The 21,823-nt window shown below is 37.8% G+C and overlaps 1 protein-coding gene across 1 annotated transcript in view; it reads right to left on the reverse strand.

The window, feature by feature from the left end:
* LOC108689435 (protein trachealess) overlaps positions 1-21,823 on the reverse strand; it is a 94,493-nt gene that overhangs the window by 50,863 nt on the left and 21,807 nt on the right. The window contains exons 3-4 of the mRNA XM_018196229.1: positions 14,896-14,943; positions 8,982-9,011 (exon numbers count right to left, since the gene is read on the reverse strand). Of these exons, the coding sequence (XP_018051718.1) occupies positions 8,982-9,011; positions 14,896-14,943 (78 nt within the window). The remainder of the gene's footprint in view (positions 1-8,981; positions 9,012-14,895; positions 14,944-21,823) is intronic.

A 21,823-nucleotide genomic window follows, 5' to 3' on the forward strand; every position in this document is an offset into this window, starting at 1 on the left:
TAAAATTGTTATTTATAACAATAAAATTAATCAAATAAAATAAATAATCTACTGTGTTATTCAATAAAAACAGAATATTATGAACACAGCATTCACATGTATGTCGTTTAAAGCATAAATATTAATATATGCGTTTTATGCTCTCTAATCTCCTTAAATAAATTTATTTCAGATATGATTACGAGCCGACAACTTTCGAAATTACAAATCCCATTAAATTCCCCCTAAATTAAATTTAGAAAAAATAATTAATCATACGTAATGATAAAATATAAATAAAATCTGTTAAAGAAAATAAAACATCGTTGTAACGCGAGCTGCTCGGGGAATGCTTTCCAATTAAGACAACGTAATATATGCATCGAGTTTGTGTCTTGTGGCAAAAGGCGCAGGAGAAGCTATAAGGAGACGATGGCCGAGGGTTTGATTCAAGATGAGACGTCAAATGTTACTGCTTCGAAGGGTGGAGGCAAAATTCTCGGTGTCAATTCTCAGAGCAATCTGCCGATGCAGATTAGGATGCTCCCGGTCTTAGTTGATCCCGTATAAGATCCGCTTCCTCCCTCGCACGTCGGGATTAATTGGGGTGAATTGTCCTGCCGTACCCATTAATGTCACGAGTTTAATCCAGAAGTAAAAATCTTGCAACGGCTTGATATCTATCTCGGTTTCCCGCAGCCTTAATTTTCCTCGTCCGATTATGTTATTGGAAACAGTTTCGTGATAAGATTTTACACAGAATGTTTCGCAATTATATTATACGAGTATTTATTTTATAGCAGTTATAGTATTTTGCTAATAATAAATTAATCAAGATCGAAAATCGTCTCTAGCTTTCAAGTTATTAAATTGAAATTATAAATGAGAATAATTATCGCACATAAAATTTAAGTTTTCATTATACAATAATTACACACATGTTCAATGTGGCTACGATGATTATATATTCTTTATTATAAAAGACAGTCCTTTATTTTAGATAGCTGTCCTTTAGATTTGTTTCTTCAAAATTCAATTTTGTCCTTTACTTTTGACATTACGGGAAATTCTTTTCTGACTAGCGTTTCAATGTCTAATATTATATTAATATATTATATTAATGAGCAAATTTTTATGGAAAGTATTTTACAGTATCATGCATATAAATATAATTTGTTAATTATATTTCTTAAGTTTTTAAATTAAATTTATTCAAACTAGAATTGTTTTTATTTTTTATTATTTCGAATTTTTTATTATTTCAAATCAAGAGTTTGTTCCAATATAATAGAACCAGTTTCAAACTACTCAGAAAATGCGCATTATCTCAATTTGATTATTGGCATTGTGCAATAAAATTTTATAATGCACGGATTCTTTACAGTCAAATTGAAAACATTAGGAACAAAATGAATATTGTCTCTTTATATTATTTTGTATTGTATTTAACCCTCTCCCCCCCCCCCCTTTTGAAATTTATATATAGAGGAAAAAAATTAGGAAGAATAAAAAATGACACATCTAATTTATATATTGATAAATTTTCCTCGTATTTTCTGGATAGACATCCATTTTTATTTTAGATAATATCCTTTCATGTAATACAAATCAATGAATTAGCTTAATTAAATTTAGCCTGTCCATTTCAGACGATAGATTTATGAAACTTTTTTCTATTCCTATTCTCAAACTAATAATTTTATAAATATATACAACTATAAATATTTTAGGTATGTCTAACTAAATTTTTACAGATTTATTATCTCGAATAAAAATAAAATAGTTTGTCACTCACCGATACGATGCGCAACAGCGGAGTTGTGAACTACGTTGATCTGCAAAATACATATATTTATCGAAATTAAAGCAGCGTTCAAAGTAATTAATTTTTCAAAAAATAATTGTTGGCGCATCGAACAGATATGAATGATTAAGTCAGCTGATAACAAATAAAATAATTAAATATACGTTACTCACCTCATATTGCTGCGCCGTTATCTGATGGCATCTGCCAGGCTGCCTCCTCTCATTATCAGCTTCCGTCATTGCTGATACAGAACACAACACTCGCGAAAACGTATCCCAGCTATTAATCTCCGCCGATATTAATTGTACGCAACGCACATTCCCGCGAAATACAGATAGACATCAGTAATAATAATCTATACATCATGGTTTTCTGTTACATGAATTATTTGACCAACAACTCGCGCGTTACATGAATGAAATTATAAATATTTTAGTAAATTTGTTTAATTTTCATTTTCAATTTTCATCTCATTTTAAGATACATATAGACAATTAACTCCCTAATCGCGTTTGTTGCACTTCTCTTGCATTCAAAATCTTCGCTTTATTCTCTCTTTTCAACGTTCAAATACTCTATTTCTAAAATTTTTTTTTAGAATAAATCTCACTGAAGAAAATGAAATCTTATTCTTAAAAATTGAAAATTGAGCCACTCTTTTTCAAGACAAGCACAAAATTTCATTCTAAACACTTTAAATCTATCTTTGTTTTAAATGTAAAAATTTTAGGGGATTTCAAGCAACGCGAACAAACAGAATTTGTCTCGCGAAGAATGATTATTTTATATAAATATCGCAACGAGGCGATTAAGTTTTTCGTCGATTGTCGCCATAGGGAGTTTTTGCAATAACGTGAAGATATGCTAAAGTCATTATCCTTTTCTTAAATAATTATTAAGAAGAAAACAACCTAAACGTTCACTATATCTGGATAAACGGTATTGCAAAAATTCCCTAATATCTTTACACGAATAAACGATGTAGAATCTTTGCTTTGAAAAATAATTTCCGTCCCGAGACGCTTGCGAGGAGTTAATCGTACAAGTAATTAATTTGAAACAAATCTTTAATTGTAACTTTTAATTATAGATAATCGTAAAGCATGATTGTGCTCCATATACTATCACTGTCACTTTCAGAAAGATAATAAGGAGTTTTTGCAATCATATGGATCCAGATATACGCTAAAATCACGTTATTCTTTTCTTAATTAATTGTTAAGAAGAAAATAATGTTTATCGTATCTGGATAAACGGTATTGCAAAAATTCCCTAATAGCACAACGATCGCTACCGTAATTCGCTCGAGCTGTACACAAAATGTTAACAATAGATACGCCAAACGTTCGAGGTGACGTAGTATAAACAAACAATAACTTTGAAATAAACGTACGTCAAGACATTCTGATATACCTGTGCCGTGAATAATTTGATGAGCAGTGATGAGCAATTACCGAACTCGTTCCCTCATGAATTTGTTCGTCTTGAAATTAGCCGAGGATGATCTCGCTCGAGGAGCCTAATGAAGATGTCGCTATTTGCGCCGCACGATTATCATAAAATTATTATTAATCGCCTGGTACAAGTAACGACATTCTCAATCAGGCTTCTCTATAGCTTCTCAATCGAACGAGAGCATTAAGATTTCGTAGTTTCAACGCCAATAATCCGCGGAACAAAGGTTTGTTCACGACTACATGAAATATCCGAAAATTTTTGCATTTAAAACAAGATAAATGTGTAATTGGAAGAGAGAGAGAGAGAGAAAGCGTAGATTCTGAATACAACAAAAAGTGCGAGCAACGTGAACAGGCAGAAAACATGAAGCGGAAACGTGAAATATGCGATAATCTATTCGTCGGAATTGTCCAAAATATCCGGCGTACGTTAATTTTCAAAGTTGTTTATACGTCACGCTTTCTCGCGCGACGGATGCCGCAAGGTTACCACACTTATCATTTGTCTATCAACATTCGAACGATCGGCTAGTAATTATGCGTGCTTTTGCGTTATTCTGTTGTGATAGTGACGAGTTCTAGGAGACGACACGCGATCATTCTTTATCCTCTACGATGAGAGATTATCGATTCGCTCCATTTCATTAACTCATACAATTAGTCGCTTTGCTAGCGTTTGAGGTGGAGGTTATTATTTCTCGCAGCACACTTCGTGCGGTTTTTCCGCGTAAAGACGTCATGGCTGAAAAGTGAAAACTTACCGCTCCGTTGCAATTTACGCAAAATAATCATTTCTCGTGACGATATTTATTGTTAGAGTACGAACGTGCTCCATCAGGCTCCGAATCTTTTATCGACTTAAATATCTCCGAATTGAGAACGCATTGTGACCCACGAGTTGTATCGAATGATTCGTGTTAAAGGTAAGCCGTATTACTGATATTTCGTATATTTCGTAGAAATGTCGCGTGTTGCTGATTCTACAGTGAGTCGGTAATTGGAAACTTAATTTTAATCGGTGAAGTTGGCTATTGATTAAAGGATCCTCTACATAGAAATCATAGATGGTCGTGGAATTTTAAGGTAGTAAACTGACCAATTCTAATCGAGTATTCTCCTTAGATTTGATTATGATTGGTTGGTTTCCTACGACTTAAGACTCCACGACCATCTATACGACTTATGTAGAGGAGCCTTTTAATTTCATTGATAAGACTTAGGATTACCGACTACTCATTGTAGAATTAGCATATAATTAATAATATCGGGAGTGCCGTTCTGAATATCAATTTTTATAATTTTTGCGATGAATAGTACACAATTCGTGATTGCGTTTTCGCGAGTGTGCAATGGAAACTGAGATGAGGCTTGGGAAGCATCGGGCAACGGCGGAGCAATCCAGAGGTAAGTCTGTCTTATTATTCGTTATTTGAGTTTAATGTAGTCAATTCTGTTTTTTTTTTTCGAACTATTCAAAGGTAAAAATCAGACAAAACAATTTCTACTCATAAAATTTTATAAAAATTTAATATTGTAATTTTACAAAAATTTGTAATGTATTTAAGATAAGATAGAGAAATCTTTTTTGAAAGTTATAATTATTTTATATGTTTATAGTGCGTAATAATTTTTTTTAACTCTCAAGAAGTCGCAGGCGGATTGTATTTAAAAAAGTAAAATGCCAACTAAATGAACTACTTTGCCGTTGTCATTTCGGGAATATTTCATACAAGCTGTATACATAACTCAAATTGTTTTTACTTAATCAGTACACTTTTAATCAGTATACATTTCTAATCAGAAAGTTAAAGTAATCAGTTTACAAATTCATATGTGTATTTCTCAGAAACACTTTTGTAAAAGTTTAGCATCGCGACTTCCGTAGAGTTAAATATTAATTGTTTTGATCGCTGCTATAATTTCGCTTTTATATTTTACAGATAACGACGTAGTGATGACACTACGATCCGCTGCTGTACATCGTATCAGGGTGAGTCTGAAATTATTTTGAATTGGAGTAAAGGATTTGTGAATAATATAGATAATTGTATCTAATACCTCATAAATCCATTGCCTTGAAATGAATAAGCTAAGATAGATAAGTGCAAATTAATACAAAAATTAATGTAAATTAATGCAAATTATAATCACATAGTATGTATAATTAGTAATAAAATAATTTAGTAAAAACATGCTAATGATTATTGCATTTATGTACTAATGATAATTATATTTATATGTTAACTTGATTATAGTTATATATTAATAATTAAATTCTATTAATTTTTATAATGTGTTAATTTTATTCTAATCTTTCATAGCTTATTCATTCATATTTAATGATAATATCAACTAATATTTACGAATTTATAACATTTTACTGTTATATTAAAAAAATAGATGAAATCATCATAAAAATTGATATTATTTTAACTATGAGAACAAATAACAATCGTTGTAAGTTCAAATGTGAAATCCATGAACTTTATGCAATGTTATTATATCGCGTATGATTTCAGTATTTCTGTATATTAGGATTGAAATTATTTTATTGAAAATATTATCTACGATGATTGAGGGATATCCGTGTATACGAAAAGATCGATTTAAATGCAAGGATCAGACATTCACGTTATACAAATTTAGCTTTCAATCTTTTGAAATTAATAGGGAAACATGTGCATATAGAAAGTTTTCCTGCGTGCGAAAATGTCGCTATAAATGCCGTGCAAATATGTATCTATGAAAATGAGGTACAAACTCGGAGGCCGATATCTGTCGAGTTCACTGCAATATACTGCCTCGTCTCTAACATCAAATTGGTCTACGTCCCTATATGCCTATAATAGCGATCGTGTTTTTCCTTTGTCAATCGTTTCGGCAATTCTTCCATAGATGTTCTCACTGAAAGCTGCCGCAAAGAATCAGTATTGTTTAAAAGTTTAAATGAATATCACTTATATTACAAAACGAACATCAATTTTCACCATCATAACTCTGTTAAGAAATTCAATTATTTTAATGCCTTTTATTTATTATAAGATCTGAAGAGGACTCAAAAAGGACTAGAGCCGAAATGTTATCAGTCATTGTAAACCATTTATTTTTATATTATATTTTATTATATTAACTGCATGAATAATTTTTTAGCACACCGATACACATCTGATTCCTATATATTTTCGTGTTTCTAATTCGGTGCTGGCTGCGTTCAGCAGGGAAAGCAACTTTGCAACTGTTGTAAAATTCTTTAATATGGTTGATCTAGTTCCTCATTGGATCTGAATGTATAAACCAATTATATTGTTACATCTCGATCGCACTAGTAATAACGATTGATCGTTTTCACGCTGCAGATTGATTTATTTATTGCGAAAATCGTGAATTCGGTTGCGAAATTCAACAAATGCATCGGCAAATAGCGGCTATTTGGCGCGAAATTCGGGACGAAGGGAGGTGAGAGAGAAGAAAGCGAGGAGGGATTTTTGTGGGGTGCGAGCCGTTATGATCAGGATTACCGCGGCAGAACTTGGGGTTCACTCCCTTTGACCGACGCACTTAGAACAACAATAACTCACTAATCCAAGCGGGCCCTGCACCCCGGCGCCGATGAAAAATGTAAAAATCCGGAAAACCACTGCTCCATGACAGTTCAATACATTTTAAATGCGTTCCGGCGCATTTGTGGGATACGATAAGCAACCGCGGGATCCGGAGCCACGCGAACGCCCCAATATGTCGGTTATTTATCGTCAGATTTATGGAATAAATGAATAGGAGAGAGCCCACACACTTGTCGCGGCAATCCTCAAATATATGCTTTTTCGTTTTTATTATTAACGTTTCGCACGATACGTCTGATGGAATCGCAAATTTCTGAGAAGTCAGGCGAGTATGTCGCACCGCTTGCGCGAATGAATCGGAACGCGAATCGTAAATTATAAATTATGCATCGTCGAGATCGCTGATGACGGGAAAATAATACATAAATTATTCACAGACGAATAATACGCGTTACGGAAAATACGCAATGAGCTGGACGAGAGAAATGGGATAGATCGATACGCTGAACGTTGATGAGAAAAGAAAAAAAAAAAGGGTAGGAGGGTTGATGGAATGCCTTTATATGCCGCATCTCTATGGGATTCTTTCACGACACGCCGATTTAAAACGCCTTTTAAGACGGTCGTAGGGCTCGGGTGGAATTGTGCCGAGCTGAATCGACGAGCATTGAACTCTATATACGCCTGTACCCTCTTGACGCTCCATAAGTTGCATTCCTATTTCCTGTCGTAATAAGGAAGCTCCGTCGTGTCAATAAAACGCGATCGACTGTAATGGCGATGATTAAAAGAGCAATATGTAAAGCTAAACGTATCGACGTGCAAAAGGAAAGAAAAAAAAAATGAGCAAAATTCGGATGCGACGAATCCCTTCGGGATCTCGAAGGCGCGAATGATCGTCTCGGAGGCCCGCCTTCTACGCGCGATAAATGCCTCGAGTTTTTTAAAGCATCTCGCGATCCACATAAGGAGCGAGAATAAGCCGCTCGGCAATCATACGGAAAACAAAAGCACGGCTGGGCTGTGCATTATAATACAACGAGTGCATTCGACAGCCCCAAAACTGCTGCTTTGCAATTCGGCGCGCGCTCCACTCATATATAGTTTTTACATAATCGCGTTTCGTCACCGAACACGACATTCATTCGATAGTTTGCTCGCCATGCGAAAAGTCATTATTATAGGGCGCGTACGTGATAATAACACGTATGTATAATGTATAACTATGAGAGAATCGCGACTACGTCTCGCATTTGGATAACACTTACATACTTTGCGGTAACGTTCGCTTTTAAATGACTGTTCGGTCTTGAGACTTTCGTGCACACACACACACACACACACGCGCGTGTGTGTGTGTGTGTGTGTGTGGAAGAATGCATCATTGTGTTGAGCAGAAAAAGTAGCTTTACAACTGTTGTAAAATTCTTTAATATTAATTGGTCTTGCCTTTAGTTCCTCACTGGATCTAAATGTATGAATCATATTAAAGAATTTTGCAGTTAATTACAAAGCTAGTTTTTCTGCTGAATGCAGCCATTATTATACGAAAAAAAAAGATTAGCTGTCACAACTAAAAATTAGGTATAGCAGCTAAATTCAGTAGTATTATACGAATACCTAAGGTTGTAGGCTTGAGGTCTAATTACCACTATGAGATCTAAATATTATCATTGGAACAAATAAACATTTTGCTATTATATCGAGGTATTGATCATTGCAACAAATAATTTTCTGTGCAGCGAACAAGTTGGTAGCAATATAGTTTCAGCAAACCATATTTGCTGTGGTAGAGACAATTTTCTTTTACACGGACATATCCGATAACTATGACAACTAACTTTATGTTGCTAAATAAATGGACTGTAACAGACATGAATATTTTGCTGTCATTAGCCTTATATTAGCTACACCAGCAAATCCTTTGTATGTATTAGCAAATTTCATAGCTATAGTAATGCAATTTCAGCTAATTAGAATCAATTAGCTGTGATCAGAAACTATTTTTTTTTCTGTATTAATAATAAGCGTTAAATCATTCATCGTTGTGCACTATGCCTTTTTTGGCACAAATCTAAACGAAACTGGCAGACTTTCACGCAGGAATAAAAGAAAAATACCATGAACGTATAGTGGAAAAAAAGCGGCATGCATTTTGAGTGAAGTTGAGCGTACCTTTCGAAAGCGTAGTGTCTCTCCTCAAATCTGTAACACATAAACAAGCTTCGTCACTACATCGTGGTATCGTAGAACTACGCGGAGGAGAGGTCATTGGTTCCGAACTCGTTTCATAAACTAGTTTCGACAAGCTCATCGGACGAGAAGGGGGCGAAGGCAGGACCGCGAAGATTATTTCAGACGGTAGACGGGTAGTTTGGCGCACGTAGGTAGTTATACCTATAAGTAGACATAATCATCACCATTGTAGATAGGCAGACGGGCGAGGCTAATTTCCAAACCCTGTATTATAGTCCCCGAATCAACTTTTCTATAGTATAATAAGCTATTTTATATGACGCGCGCTCTCGCAATTATATTGAGATTAGATAAGACATCGGCCTCAGTTTACAGGCGAATTTAAAAACCGCCGTACGAGAGTTAGGGAGGCAAACTCGGACACCTTTTACTTCTCTCGAAGAAAATACCCGACGCAAGATATTATTTTGATAGGAGAGCAACAGCGGGGCTTTCTTGCGCGCGAAATGAAATTCCGGAATAAATAAAGCGCCATTCGGAGTGTATTCACAATGCTGTTTACTTCTAAGCGGAGTTTCTTCCGACATTACGATCGAGAAGTCAGCGTTGCGGACGTTTTTCCGATCCTGTTCGACGAAGCGACTACACGGACCGGAATGCGAAGTCGTGCGATAAAAAGCGAATCAAATATCTACCGTTGGACCGAACCACTCGACTAATGAAAATACCTATTGTTACTCCCTTGGTTTTATGTCGAGAAACTTTTCGTCGCATTTAGATTCCGTGCGGTATTTCGTTTTTAAGAAAAAGTGACTTCGATGTCGCGGATAATCAAAATAACGGTATAAACGGTTTCTATTTGATAACACAAGTCAATACGAGTGTCGTTCTATCTTAGTTACTTACTGAATGTCGAGAAAAATGGAATAATTTGAGTCTCGTATATATATATATATATATATATACACGTAAAATGTCTGACGGCGCGAGATCCTTTTCTTCTCGACGATATTCGATGAAATGAAATGTCGATCGGTTTCGATGGCATAAGTTTTCGATTCCTAGATCGGACAGCGATAGGTGACGAGGGCGAAAGCGTGAAAAACGATGGAGATCGGAACGAGCGGCATTCAAAATCCGCAACGGCGCGGGGATGCGGCTCGGCGTGGCGTGGCGTGGCGTGGCGTGGCGTGGCGCGCGTTGCAGTTCCTGATTCGCATTTAAGTTAGCCTCACGTTCCGCCGGTGCACGTGATCCAGCTGCTCGAGAGGAATCCCACGTATCCGTGACGTCGCTACGTCTCTACCGCGAGCAGGCCGCATGCGAATACGCGGGTGCGCGCGAGACTTCTGTTCTGTCTAGCCGCGCTCTGACTCTCTGACTCTCTGACTTATTAGGAATTCTACACGCGGGCCGCGTGCAGAAATTCGACGTCGCGGCACAGGCGCCACGTGTACTCGCCGGACGCACGTTCTTCTAATTTGCGATACGTCTTTGGACTGCTTAAAACTCGACCAACCTGTTTCCGTTCTGATGCCGGTCGATCGTGCCTCTCGTCATCTGCCAAACCGGAAGAAACGAGATAAAGAGACTGCACTTTTCTTTTCGTTTCCCTTTTAAACTATGACTATTTTCCATTTATTTGCTTGTTCCTATCAATGTAGTCTAATTTTAATCTCTGCATTGAGAGAAATGATTTTGTTATAGGAACAAATCAAGAGAAAGCAAATGTAATATTTGTTAAAAAACTGATCGATTTGTTACGATTGCATTTAATTCGTCAATGTAACAAATAATCCATAGTATTGCTAACAAATACTCATATATATATATAAAGTAAACGATTGCAGGATTCCAAATCGTAAGAAATTAACCAATTTTAATCAAGTATTCTTCCTATATTTGATTGGTCGATTTCCTACAACTTAAGAGTCCACGTTCATCTACGAATTCTATGTAAACGAGCCTAAAGTCTAAGTAACGAGCCAAAAGATAGGTTAGATTCTATATATATAGTTTGCTTCTGTTACTAATAATTAGTTGGTATAGCAGACTAACAGCAAATACAACAACCAAATTTGTCACATATTTACCGATCACCGGTTAAAGGTACTGGTAGCTTGCTAAATTAACAAAATCCTTTCAGTATGTTCAACTAATTTTTTGTCTTCTTCTAGTTCTAAAAATTGAAAAAAGGTGAAGAGAGCAAGTTGGACCGAGATTTAAGTTAAACCTATATATATTGGTAGAAACGGGCATTACTGAATACAAATAAACATTCTATTTTTCTTGACATTCCAGTGATTAATAAAAGTAGAACGATCGATCGCATCGATTTGTGTCATCAAATGGCAGCATCTGAGGGAAAGGGAAAAGATTTTGATCGTTAAATCGCAGAGCATATTAATAGGTCTTCAGCAATTTTCTAATGACATAATAATTTACCATTATAGACATCGTATCCAAAAAATCTTATCTTGTCTTTGTATCAACCGATAAGGAGAAAATTTTGCGAGAAGCAGGCACTCTGTGATTATACTTATGATTCTTGAGTGCACCCGATCTCTAAATTTGCTTCCTACACAGCACTTTCGTAATAAGTACCACAGGTTATTTTTCAAATAAATAATCTAACGAATCCGCATTTTCCACGCAAGAAATTCATATGACTCAAATTTCGCATTTCGAATTCAGTATCAATTGATACAATGAGCATGAAAGCGCGCGCATTGCTTGAAAGACATTTGTGCTTTAACGCAAGTGAAATTAAAGCATGCGTATAGAAAATATAAATTGCGCGATACAACTTTCTCTCATCGAGATCGAGTTAATAGTGCCTTCTCGGTGACGGCGACGAAGAGCGAAAGAGGAGCGGTAGATTCCGGTAACGTTGCATCGGCTATGAAGCGAAGGCAAAAGCGTAGAAACGCGCATTGTCTGGCGCGTTTCGTAAGACGGGAGGAAACCATGCGACAATGCCGGTCTCTCTCCGGAGGTCCTCTCGGGAGGGAGAAGTCAACGGAGCAACGAAGTAAGAAAAGCGAGCGAGGAAAAATGCGGCCCGTTGTTTCGCTTTCCTCCTTTGAGTTTTATTTATTGGCCGGCGTGAATATTCAGCTCCGGCAGACAAAACTCCGCTCCGTTCCGGCCGCGCTCCGGTCGGCTCCGGTCGGCTCTGGTCGCGTCGCTGTGGTAAAGAGAGACACGGACGTTGTGTGCAGTGTCATTTACAGGAACGCGAGGGCGATATTGTTGGACGCGGCGGCCGCGTCGTCGTCGACGCGAGTACAATACGGCCGAGAATACGGCGGAATGCATTAATATTAATGGTGGTACAGAAGGAGTCTCTTCGTTGCTAACGCTCGTGCGCTCGCGACAGGCTCGACCGCTCATCGAAGTCTTCCCCGAAAGACGAAATCGCGATTGCCGATCTGCCAGATTTTCGTCCGCGAGAGATTTAACACCTTCCGTACCTTGTGCGTGGATCATCCACGCTCGATTTTCCGTTCAAGCCATTCGAAAAAATATACACTGAACAAATGTACTAAATTTTAATAAATTTATTTGCTTCAATCGTAATAACTAAATATTTCAATTAACAAAAAATATAGAACTCTCAATATAAATAATAAGAAGAAAGTTGAAAGGACGATTATAATAGAAAATTGCATAATTGAAAAAGGCTTTACTCTGCAGCCGAAACATGTATTTTTAGCGTATGCGTTTTTTTTAATTCTGTAATCGCACGTAAGGATATTATTAGTAATTTTTTTAACTTTTTTATTATAAACATTTTTAATTTCTAAGAAATAATATATTCGTTATGATATCTTAAGAAATACGTTTCATATTCTGACTCTTATTTAAATTTTCTTATTAAATCTTTTAATATAAACATGTATTTATTTGATATAAAAACTATTAATTTAATTTAATTTAATTTAAGTATTATTTTTTAATCGATAAATATTTATTTGCTATAAGGAAATGTTTACTTAATGTTTATTTAAACAATTATTTATTTAAATTCAATACATTTTTATTCAGTGTAATTATAAAATAATTTTTAATGTCGTACAATGGATACATAATTATGATATTTATTTGATGATACGCAGTATTGATACATTAGACCTTCTTCTTTGTAATAATAATTTTCATAATTTTTTATAATTATTAAATTATATTAATCAACAAAATATAACAAACATAAACAAAAATACTATGGATTACCGATGACTCACGCAGCGTGATAGCCAAGTCACTTAAAATTAACCCGGCACGGAATGTGTTAAGAGAAAAACAATCGCACAAACGGATCACGACGAAGAAATACTATACTGTACTGTGCGGAGATTACCTTCTCCGTTCTCGCGAAATTTCTCTATCTGCGTACTCGTCGGATGCAGCGCGGCACGGTGGCTCGAGAGAACGCATCTCGTCGTAAGGCTGTCGCCTCAGGCGTCGGTTATACCAGTGACGATGCACCTCGTAACGCCCACCATCCTTTATCATCGCGTACATTGCCTCTGCGATGATTCGCTGTCTTGCTTTTTTAATATTTCACATATTATGTACTAACTCTGTATGTAGTTTCGTAATTCACAAATCGATGTATAAATATTAGGTTAACATTTTTAATTTACCTGATAAAAATAATATTAAAAAACGAGAGAGAGACAGAGAGAGAGAGAGAGAGAGAGAGAGAGAGAGAGAGAGAGAGAGCTCGCAAAGTTCAGTTGGAAGAATTTTTATGCAAAAACTCCGCGATTTATCTCGAAAGCGGCATCTCCATAACCCGGTTAAAGTCTTTGATGGCCTTGCAGTTTAACTTCCAAGGTACATCACAAGATGGGGAGCAAGATACAAAGTGGCAGATTCTTCGCGCGACGTAGGTGGATGGTGTGTGTGTGTGTGTGTGTGAGAGAGAGTCACGGTTATACATATTAAATACGTCGGATCGTTGGCTAACGAAACATCGCGGCGTTGATTACATCTTGCCATCGCTTATCGCGACGATACACATCGCGCAATTTTTCTGTTCCATTTCGAGTTAATGGCATTTGTATTTATTTCGCGATATATGTATAAGGAATGCTCCGCTCTTTTCATTTGGGATGACGGAGTCGATTGTTTCGCTTTAGGATCGCAACGAAAACCGCAGGGATAAACAAAAGTGGACCATGGAAAACACGGCGTGGGATGGCGAGAAAACGACGGAGAGCTCGGGGGAAAAATAACGTAGGTCGTGGAATGGCTTAGGAAAGCCGATCCGAAGTCGAATGGGAGTAAGGAGAAGGTTTCGAAGTTTTGCTGGTCGGTTGACCTCGTCGGGTAATAAGAATAAATGTGATTCTATTACGGGTTCAATTGTTACGGCGGCAGATAGGCTGCTCTCGATGGAGGACGAAGGGTAGATCGTAGTCGATAAGATTTACCCATGAAGGTTTTACCTACGGAAATCGCTCCGCCACTTCGGACATTCGATAGGGAGGAAGATGTCGATATTAACGAACGTTACGAGCGCTTGTAACATCGTTAAAATGCAATCATCCGTAGTGCCGAAAGAACGTTACGTGCTCGACGCGAAGATCTTTGTCACCTTGATAATTTATCTTTTATGAGACGCGCGTGGCGCTTTTAAAAATCGCTATGTAAATTTCAGCCCAACAGAAATGTATTTAAGAAATCTTCACTATGTAAAATATATTATTACGGTAGATATCGATGAGTAATATCGATAAGTAGATATGTTAAAATTACAATTCTGCACGTGTACGAAATCAGACCTGTGTGTTCTCCGTTCTTAGGACACTACCCAAGATAAGAAAAAGGTGCTTAATAAATTCGCGCGATTTCGTAGAACGCGAATCGGGACTGAGAGAGTACTCACCGTGCGTTGACGGAGGTAGGATTTCCGACGTCGTCCATGGACGGTTTCCTAGAATGAAACCACGAGTGAAATTCGTTACTGTTCATTCGTAGCTGCATAAACGCAGGATGGTTATACGTAGTCGTGTATATATGGTTTGCCGATTGCCACATTTCGTGTATTCATTAGCAGATTTCTTTTTTTCTCTTCTCGACTGACGTCTATATAGAAGGAACAGAATAAATAATTTTTATATCACGGAAAAACTGAACTTGTATCTTTCGCGCTGCTATGAATCATCTCTACTTTTTCCGCGATTATTGCACAGTTTTTAAGATCACAGTTGTTACATTTTTTTTTCTCTGTATACGTATTTTTTTAAGTATCTATAAATCGGTAATTGAGCGAGCCTCTTCCGAACGCAACGCAGTAAAACGTTCTGCATGCATAACACAACACGTTGTCGGTCACAAATTACGATAAGTATTACAAATTTTTCAACGTTCGGCGCGATCGCGATTAGAAATACGAGTAAGAACAAGTATTTCTGTACTCGTGTACGCAATTGTTTGCAAAACAACTTTGGTATGAAAACGATCGTATCGAAAGTATGGCAAAGGAACATCCGCGCGACGAACGGTCTTGAGAACTTGTGTGCGTAAGTGTCATCGGCGCGTGTAGCCCTCGTGCTCTTCGAGGGTTCCACCCCCATCATCCCCAAAACGTCATCCCCACCAGCCGGTGATCTTTGCTGCGCGTGCCTTTTCTTGCCAATGTAATGCAACGCGCTGTGCAGGAAGGCGAGAGGATATTATAACAAACCTTTCTACCTTATCGGAGAAATGATATTATTTGCACGATGACGAAAAATAGTGCAGTTGATAAAGAAAGTGAGCAGACATCACTTCAAATAGATTATACGTTATCAGTTAGTCGTATCAAATTCATTAAAAACACTTATCGGCAAACACTGAAGAGAATCTGAATTTTTATTGGAAACTAATAATTACAAGTGGACTCTCACATTCTAAATAATACAAATACAAATAAATAAAAGTAGGCTAATGAGAGTCAGCACAGATAATCGGCGCAAATTGTTTAAATAATTTAATATTATGTAGTTGAAATGATGTCTTTTTTATATCAACTATAATATACAATAATTAAATTATTTCATAATAATTTGTGCCGCTTATCTGCGCTGACTCTCATTGTAGCCTGTACTTTTATTTATTACATAAAGTGGAAAGCTGTAGAATAAATATATTTGTATGAGAATAAGACTCAAATCTCCGCTCCAGCGTGACAATGTTAAAATCTCTGACAACCGAGATTTTAACATTGTCAGCCTGGAGCGGAACGCATCAGTGCTCTGTCTTCATTTGACCGTGAGATCTGGAACCCTGCGACGTCAATAAAACGCCGTATCTCCGCGGTAGCTTGTGTATCTATTTTCACGCCGCAACCTTATCCCTTAGCCGACCCTAAGCGTGGAAGGGATCATCGATTAAAGCCTAATGGGATTATACCCTTACGATGGATCGATGCTGTCTCCATTTTGCATGAATAAAAAAGAATTTAAATAGTCAGTTGTAAAAAATTTGAATTTCACGCGATAAAGTGCTTCTTATGTCGCATCTTGCTTCAAAGCTGCAATGACATGGCAAAAGTATGCTAAGCGAGCACAGATGATATCATCATTAGTCCTTTATTAATCAATATTAATTACTTTTATTAGTATTTATACGCAGTTTATAGAACTAGATAGAACTAGATACATAAAGTTACATATCGAAGTATTATTTAAGCTCCAACTGAGTCTAAGAAGGCCTTGTCATTACTTTTAGTTGTATTCACATGTTGTTTATTGTTATTTATTAACATTGTTATTATATTGTGCTAAAATTGTACTAGCTGTTAAATTCATAATGTCGAATTGACTCAATTGAAGTTAATTTTTAATTTAATTTAACTAAAATAATGAAATTAAATAATTAAAATCAAGAAAATGTATTAAATTTGGATTAAAATTTATTTACCAAAAGCGTACGTTAATATGGATGTTGTTTACCTTGGAACTAACTACAGAAATGTATCAAGTTAAAAATAATCAAATGTTATTTAAGTCAAAGGATTGAATTACTATTCCTTTGATATCTAACATTGAAGCGTTTACACGAATGGCGACGCAATGAGACGAACGAAGGTGATTTTCGCCGCTCCGGAGGTCAAGAGCGGATTTAACCGGAGGAGGTAGCAGGAAGACACGCTTCCGAGTTTTGCTTATCGATTCAAATCGCGTTCCTCGCGTATGAATGAACGAACGAGTGGGCGAGTCGAGCCACCGGTTGAATGGGGAGAGCCCCACGGGTGACCACAAAGTACACGCGTGCGTACCGACGGTCGTTCACGTTCTCTGCTCTTCGCACACCTTTTCTCTATTCCTTCCCTGTAGCTTAGTTCTACGGATTCGTTTGAGACTACGGATAGATCTAATGCATTTTCTCCATGTGTCCCATTTGTCGTGACATTAATTGCTTGCCATTTAAGCATCAAATTCAGGTAATTCTCGTTTATAACTCATTGTCAGTTGATATGCAGATTCCTTTAATGACAAGTGAGAGTTAACTGAGTTTCAAAAATTAAAAGTGAGATAGATTATAAACTTGTTGTTATGCAATAACTTTGTCACCAAAGTAAGCAAGTAGTGACGTTATTATTTGAATATACATAAGTTTAGACTCAATATATCATTTGTGTGTAACCAGAGAAAGGTTTCTTCGATTCAAAGAATTTTTTTCTTGTTATGCGGTCAAAGAAAAAAATGTCTTTGAACATAATTTCTTGAATTTCTCAAATAAATTTGCCTTTAATAAATTTAATTAAAAAAAAATAATGTTTAAATGAAAGAAACGAAAGAAATTTTTTTTCTTTAACCATACACATATGGCAAAGAAACATTTCTTTGAATCGAAGAAACCTTTCTCTGAGTGTGAAAATGGAAAGCAACTATTCATTCAGAGAAAAGGTTGCTTCGATTTAAAGAAATTTTCTTTGCTATACGGCTAAAGAACAAATTTCTTTCATTTCTTTGATTTAAACATTATTTTTTTAAATCAAATAAAAAAATCAAATAATGTTTAGATCAAAGAAATGTTTTCTTTAACCGTAGCAAAGAAAATTTCTTTAAATCGAACGCAACCTTTTCTCTGGCTGTTATCACGATAGGTTTCGACGACTACTACAGTTCTCCTTCTACAGTTTCATCAATGATTTTTGACACCAGAGAGCTTATCTTCTACCGTCCCGTATACGGATTAACCGGTGCACTAGTGATGTAATTTGATGTATCGGACGCGTAGCTAGGTATGCAGCGCGACTAACTCGGAGCGTTTTGTATCGGTGGCGCTAAAAATGCGTGGCGAATCGACAGGAAGGATGATCCTGACTAGGCAATTTCGAGGCAGATCCGTTTTCTACGATCTTAATAGGTATCGGATCCGCTCAAAGCATTCCGTCGTGCGATGTATACGTCTAAGGTACTCGATCGCAGTCCACCCGATCGCCAGTAGTAAATCCGTCGTTGTTTTTCACACGTTGGTTTTAGCCGCGGCATTAGAATCACGGACCATCTCGCGCATCTCGCTTGTTTTTCGGTCACTGTCGCGTCGTGATTCCAAAGTTCGCGCGCGCACCGCGTGCTATTAAACGACGCTTGGATTTTTGTTGGGCTGTCCGCCGCATTGTGCGCAATTATACACGCTTTTTGTCAGCTAAGCCGGTGTAAAATGCGGTTTTCCGAAAATGGCAGTGGAACGAAGACTGGTCTCTACGAGGTGACGTACGGGATAGTATCGTTTAATTTGGCATAAAACATCAGCCTCGTCTACTTGGAGCGCGTTTGTCTCGTTCGTTACTTCATCCTTCTTCCCTGAGCTTCTTTCTCATCGTCATCGTCGTCGTTGTCGTCGTCGTCGTCGTCGTCGTCGTCATCGTCGTCGTCGTTTCGCGGCAGATTCTGCGAACGTTAGTCTTCACCCGTATACACCTTGTTTCAACGTTTCAACGCCTTAATCTTTCTCTCGTTGTTTCTCTCTCGCAAACGGGAAATTATTTTCAAGGTTTATTCAAGGCGCTGAAATGAAATAAAGAAAATTTTTCGTAATCGTAGATACTGATCTCTCCAAACGGGAAATCGAGCGAGGATTCAGTAAGAAACGTTTTTGCGTAAGATAGGACTTGTCCGTATAACTGCGAGAGGACTAAACGCGTCAACATTTTCTGGCTGATCGAGTTACCGCTTAAGGCGATGCAAAATGTGGTTTTACTTTTTTGTGCTTTGGTTTAATAGTGCGCTACGCTATTACAACTATCCGGACAAGCGTAACAATACCGTCTTTCTTTCATATTCTCTTTAACGGCTATCTCGATCGGGCGAATTAAGAAAAAATGAATTTCGCGAGGAAGGTGCAATTTGATTCGCGTATATGGACGAATGTCCCGGTCGACAGTGACGAGATGAAAGTAGCGAGAGAGCGAGGGAGCGAAGAATAGCGGGCAGAAGCGGCGCAGCGGTGACGAGCGGAGAAGAAGGAAAAGGGCTGAGGGGCATGAAGGGAGATATCTCTGGAGAAGGGACGAGTAAGGGGTATGGAAGGCGATCGGGCGACCGGTCCTCTGGACAGACGGACGGAAAGACAGACAGGAGACTGGAGACCGCTCATTACGGGCGGCGCATGCGCGAGGAATGCGGCGGCTCTGGTCTCTTCGATACAATAAATATAGGATCGGAGATCGCGGCGGGTGAGCGAACGCGGGAATCGGGATGAGACGCGCGGCGTGAGAGAAGAGGCGGGAGGAGAGGAGAGGAGAGGAGAGGAGTGGAGAGGAGAGGAGAGGCCGACTCCGCGCTCCACGCGGCTGGGTCTGGGTCTGGGCTGTGGAAGAGCGGAGGGTAAACCCCGATGAACGGGGCCCGGGGACCGACAACAATGCCCGACAACGTAGTAACGACATCCAGTTAAATCGCGGTGGTCGACAAAAAAATACGTGCGGCCGCGATTCTTTAAGGGCTCGGTGAACTCGCAACCGCGCGTCGTCGTCGTATCTCTGTCGACGTTTACCATCGTCGTGAGGCGCGAGCGCGAATTCGAGCGGACAACACGCGCGACAACGCAACGCGTCGACGGACGAAACAGAAACTTCTCGTCGTGTTTCTTTCGCCCATTGTCGATTTCCATCGACAAGATCGTTCGGCGATTATACGATATCTCGTCCTCCTCTCATCGTATTTATGAATTTATAATTAGAAATCTTGAACGATCGGCTCTACAATAACGATTGTAGAACTAATCGTAAATCGTATGCACGATAATTCCTCAACCGTGTGTACAATGAAAATTGGAAGAAAAGATCATCAGATAATCTTGCGTTGGCGATTATGAGTAATATAATTAACATTTCGGTCTCTTAACGGCGCTATTAGCAGGAACGAAAACAGGCGCATTACAGCTTAAAAGCCCGCGATGGATTCTCGGAGGATGGGGCACCCGGTTTAAAATTGTAGGGAACCGACAAGGTAGATGTATCCACGATATAAATGCTGATCAATCAAGGTGAACGGAGCATTTAATCGATACTTCAATAATTATCAACCTGTTTCGGACGAGTTTCGCAGATAACCCTTATGCATCTTTTTATCCTACTGCTCCTTTTCTCATTGATCAATCGCCTCTGCTTAATAATCACTTTGAATATAATTTATACGTATAAAACGCTAAAGCGATACGCTTTCGCAATCGTCGCGTCTCGTCGCCTCGCGTCGCGTCGCGTCGCGTGCTATTTCATATAATTTTCTCCAATATTTTACTCGGTTCCACCAACGTTTATTTATCGTCCAGATATATTTTCCGCGATATCTTTAATGATGTATAAAGTGTTGGAGATGTCTCTCATTAATTTCAGCTCTGTTCAAATACCGCGCCGTGAAATTTTTCATGCAGAACAACAACGAGTGACAGCTCGAAGTTTCGCGAGTGACAGAGAAATATATACAGGCATGCGGGAGTAAACCGATAACGATCCGAGCGTCATTAATCGCGTTCCATTGTTTGCAATTAGCGTGAAATCGCTCGCGGTTAATTATAGCGATTTCGAGTCGTGCGTTAGATCCGCTTCGCCATCATTAATTATATTTTCCTACGCGCCACGTGATTATGCATAATGGAAATCCGTTCGCGGATGTGCGTTTTCCTTTTTTTTGAATAAACACGGATCGTCGTAAACATCATCGTAAAGCTTACGTCGATATATTTTTTTTTAACATTCGTCGATTTTTTATTCGTGCATCTTTTATACAGGGTGAGCCGAAATTCACGAATTCACGAAGTACAGGACATGATACCTTATGCTAAAAGAAACAATTTTTTCCTTTTGCAAATGTTTGTTTTAGCATAATACTTTATGCTCTGTACTTCGAATTCGTGAATTCTGGATCACCCAGTATAAAATCTCGAGGGGGCACTTTTGGAACAGCTAAATTCTTCCTGACGTAGAAGAACTCGCAAAATCTAGCTGATGTCCAACAGACGTGTAAATGTAGCAACGGGAAGATGCATCATTCGGACGTGTTTGCCGTTTTCATACGTCCTGTGTGAGAGACTCTATAACGAAGTCTGGCCACAAGTGATCAAAATCTCATGAGAGAGAGAGAGAGAGAGAGAAAAATATATGTAATTTCTGTATATATGCTATCTCTCACTCTCGCTTATACCATTTCACTCTATAATTTTAATTAAGATTATATAGAATGAAGCAGTATAAGTTAGAGTGAGAGAATATATACCCAGACATCACAAAAAGAATTCTTTTTGTATCTGAAAATGAATTCTAAATTGATGACAATTGAACTCTTTTTGAACTTTCTGTGTTATTTGTTAATGATTTATAT

The sequence above is a fragment of the Atta colombica genome, unplaced genomic scaffold (genome assembly GCF_001594045.1).
Source record: "Atta colombica isolate Treedump-2 unplaced genomic scaffold, Acol1.0 scaffold1, whole genome shotgun sequence".
Lineage (NCBI taxonomy): Eukaryota > Metazoa > Arthropoda > Insecta > Hymenoptera > Formicidae > Atta > Atta colombica.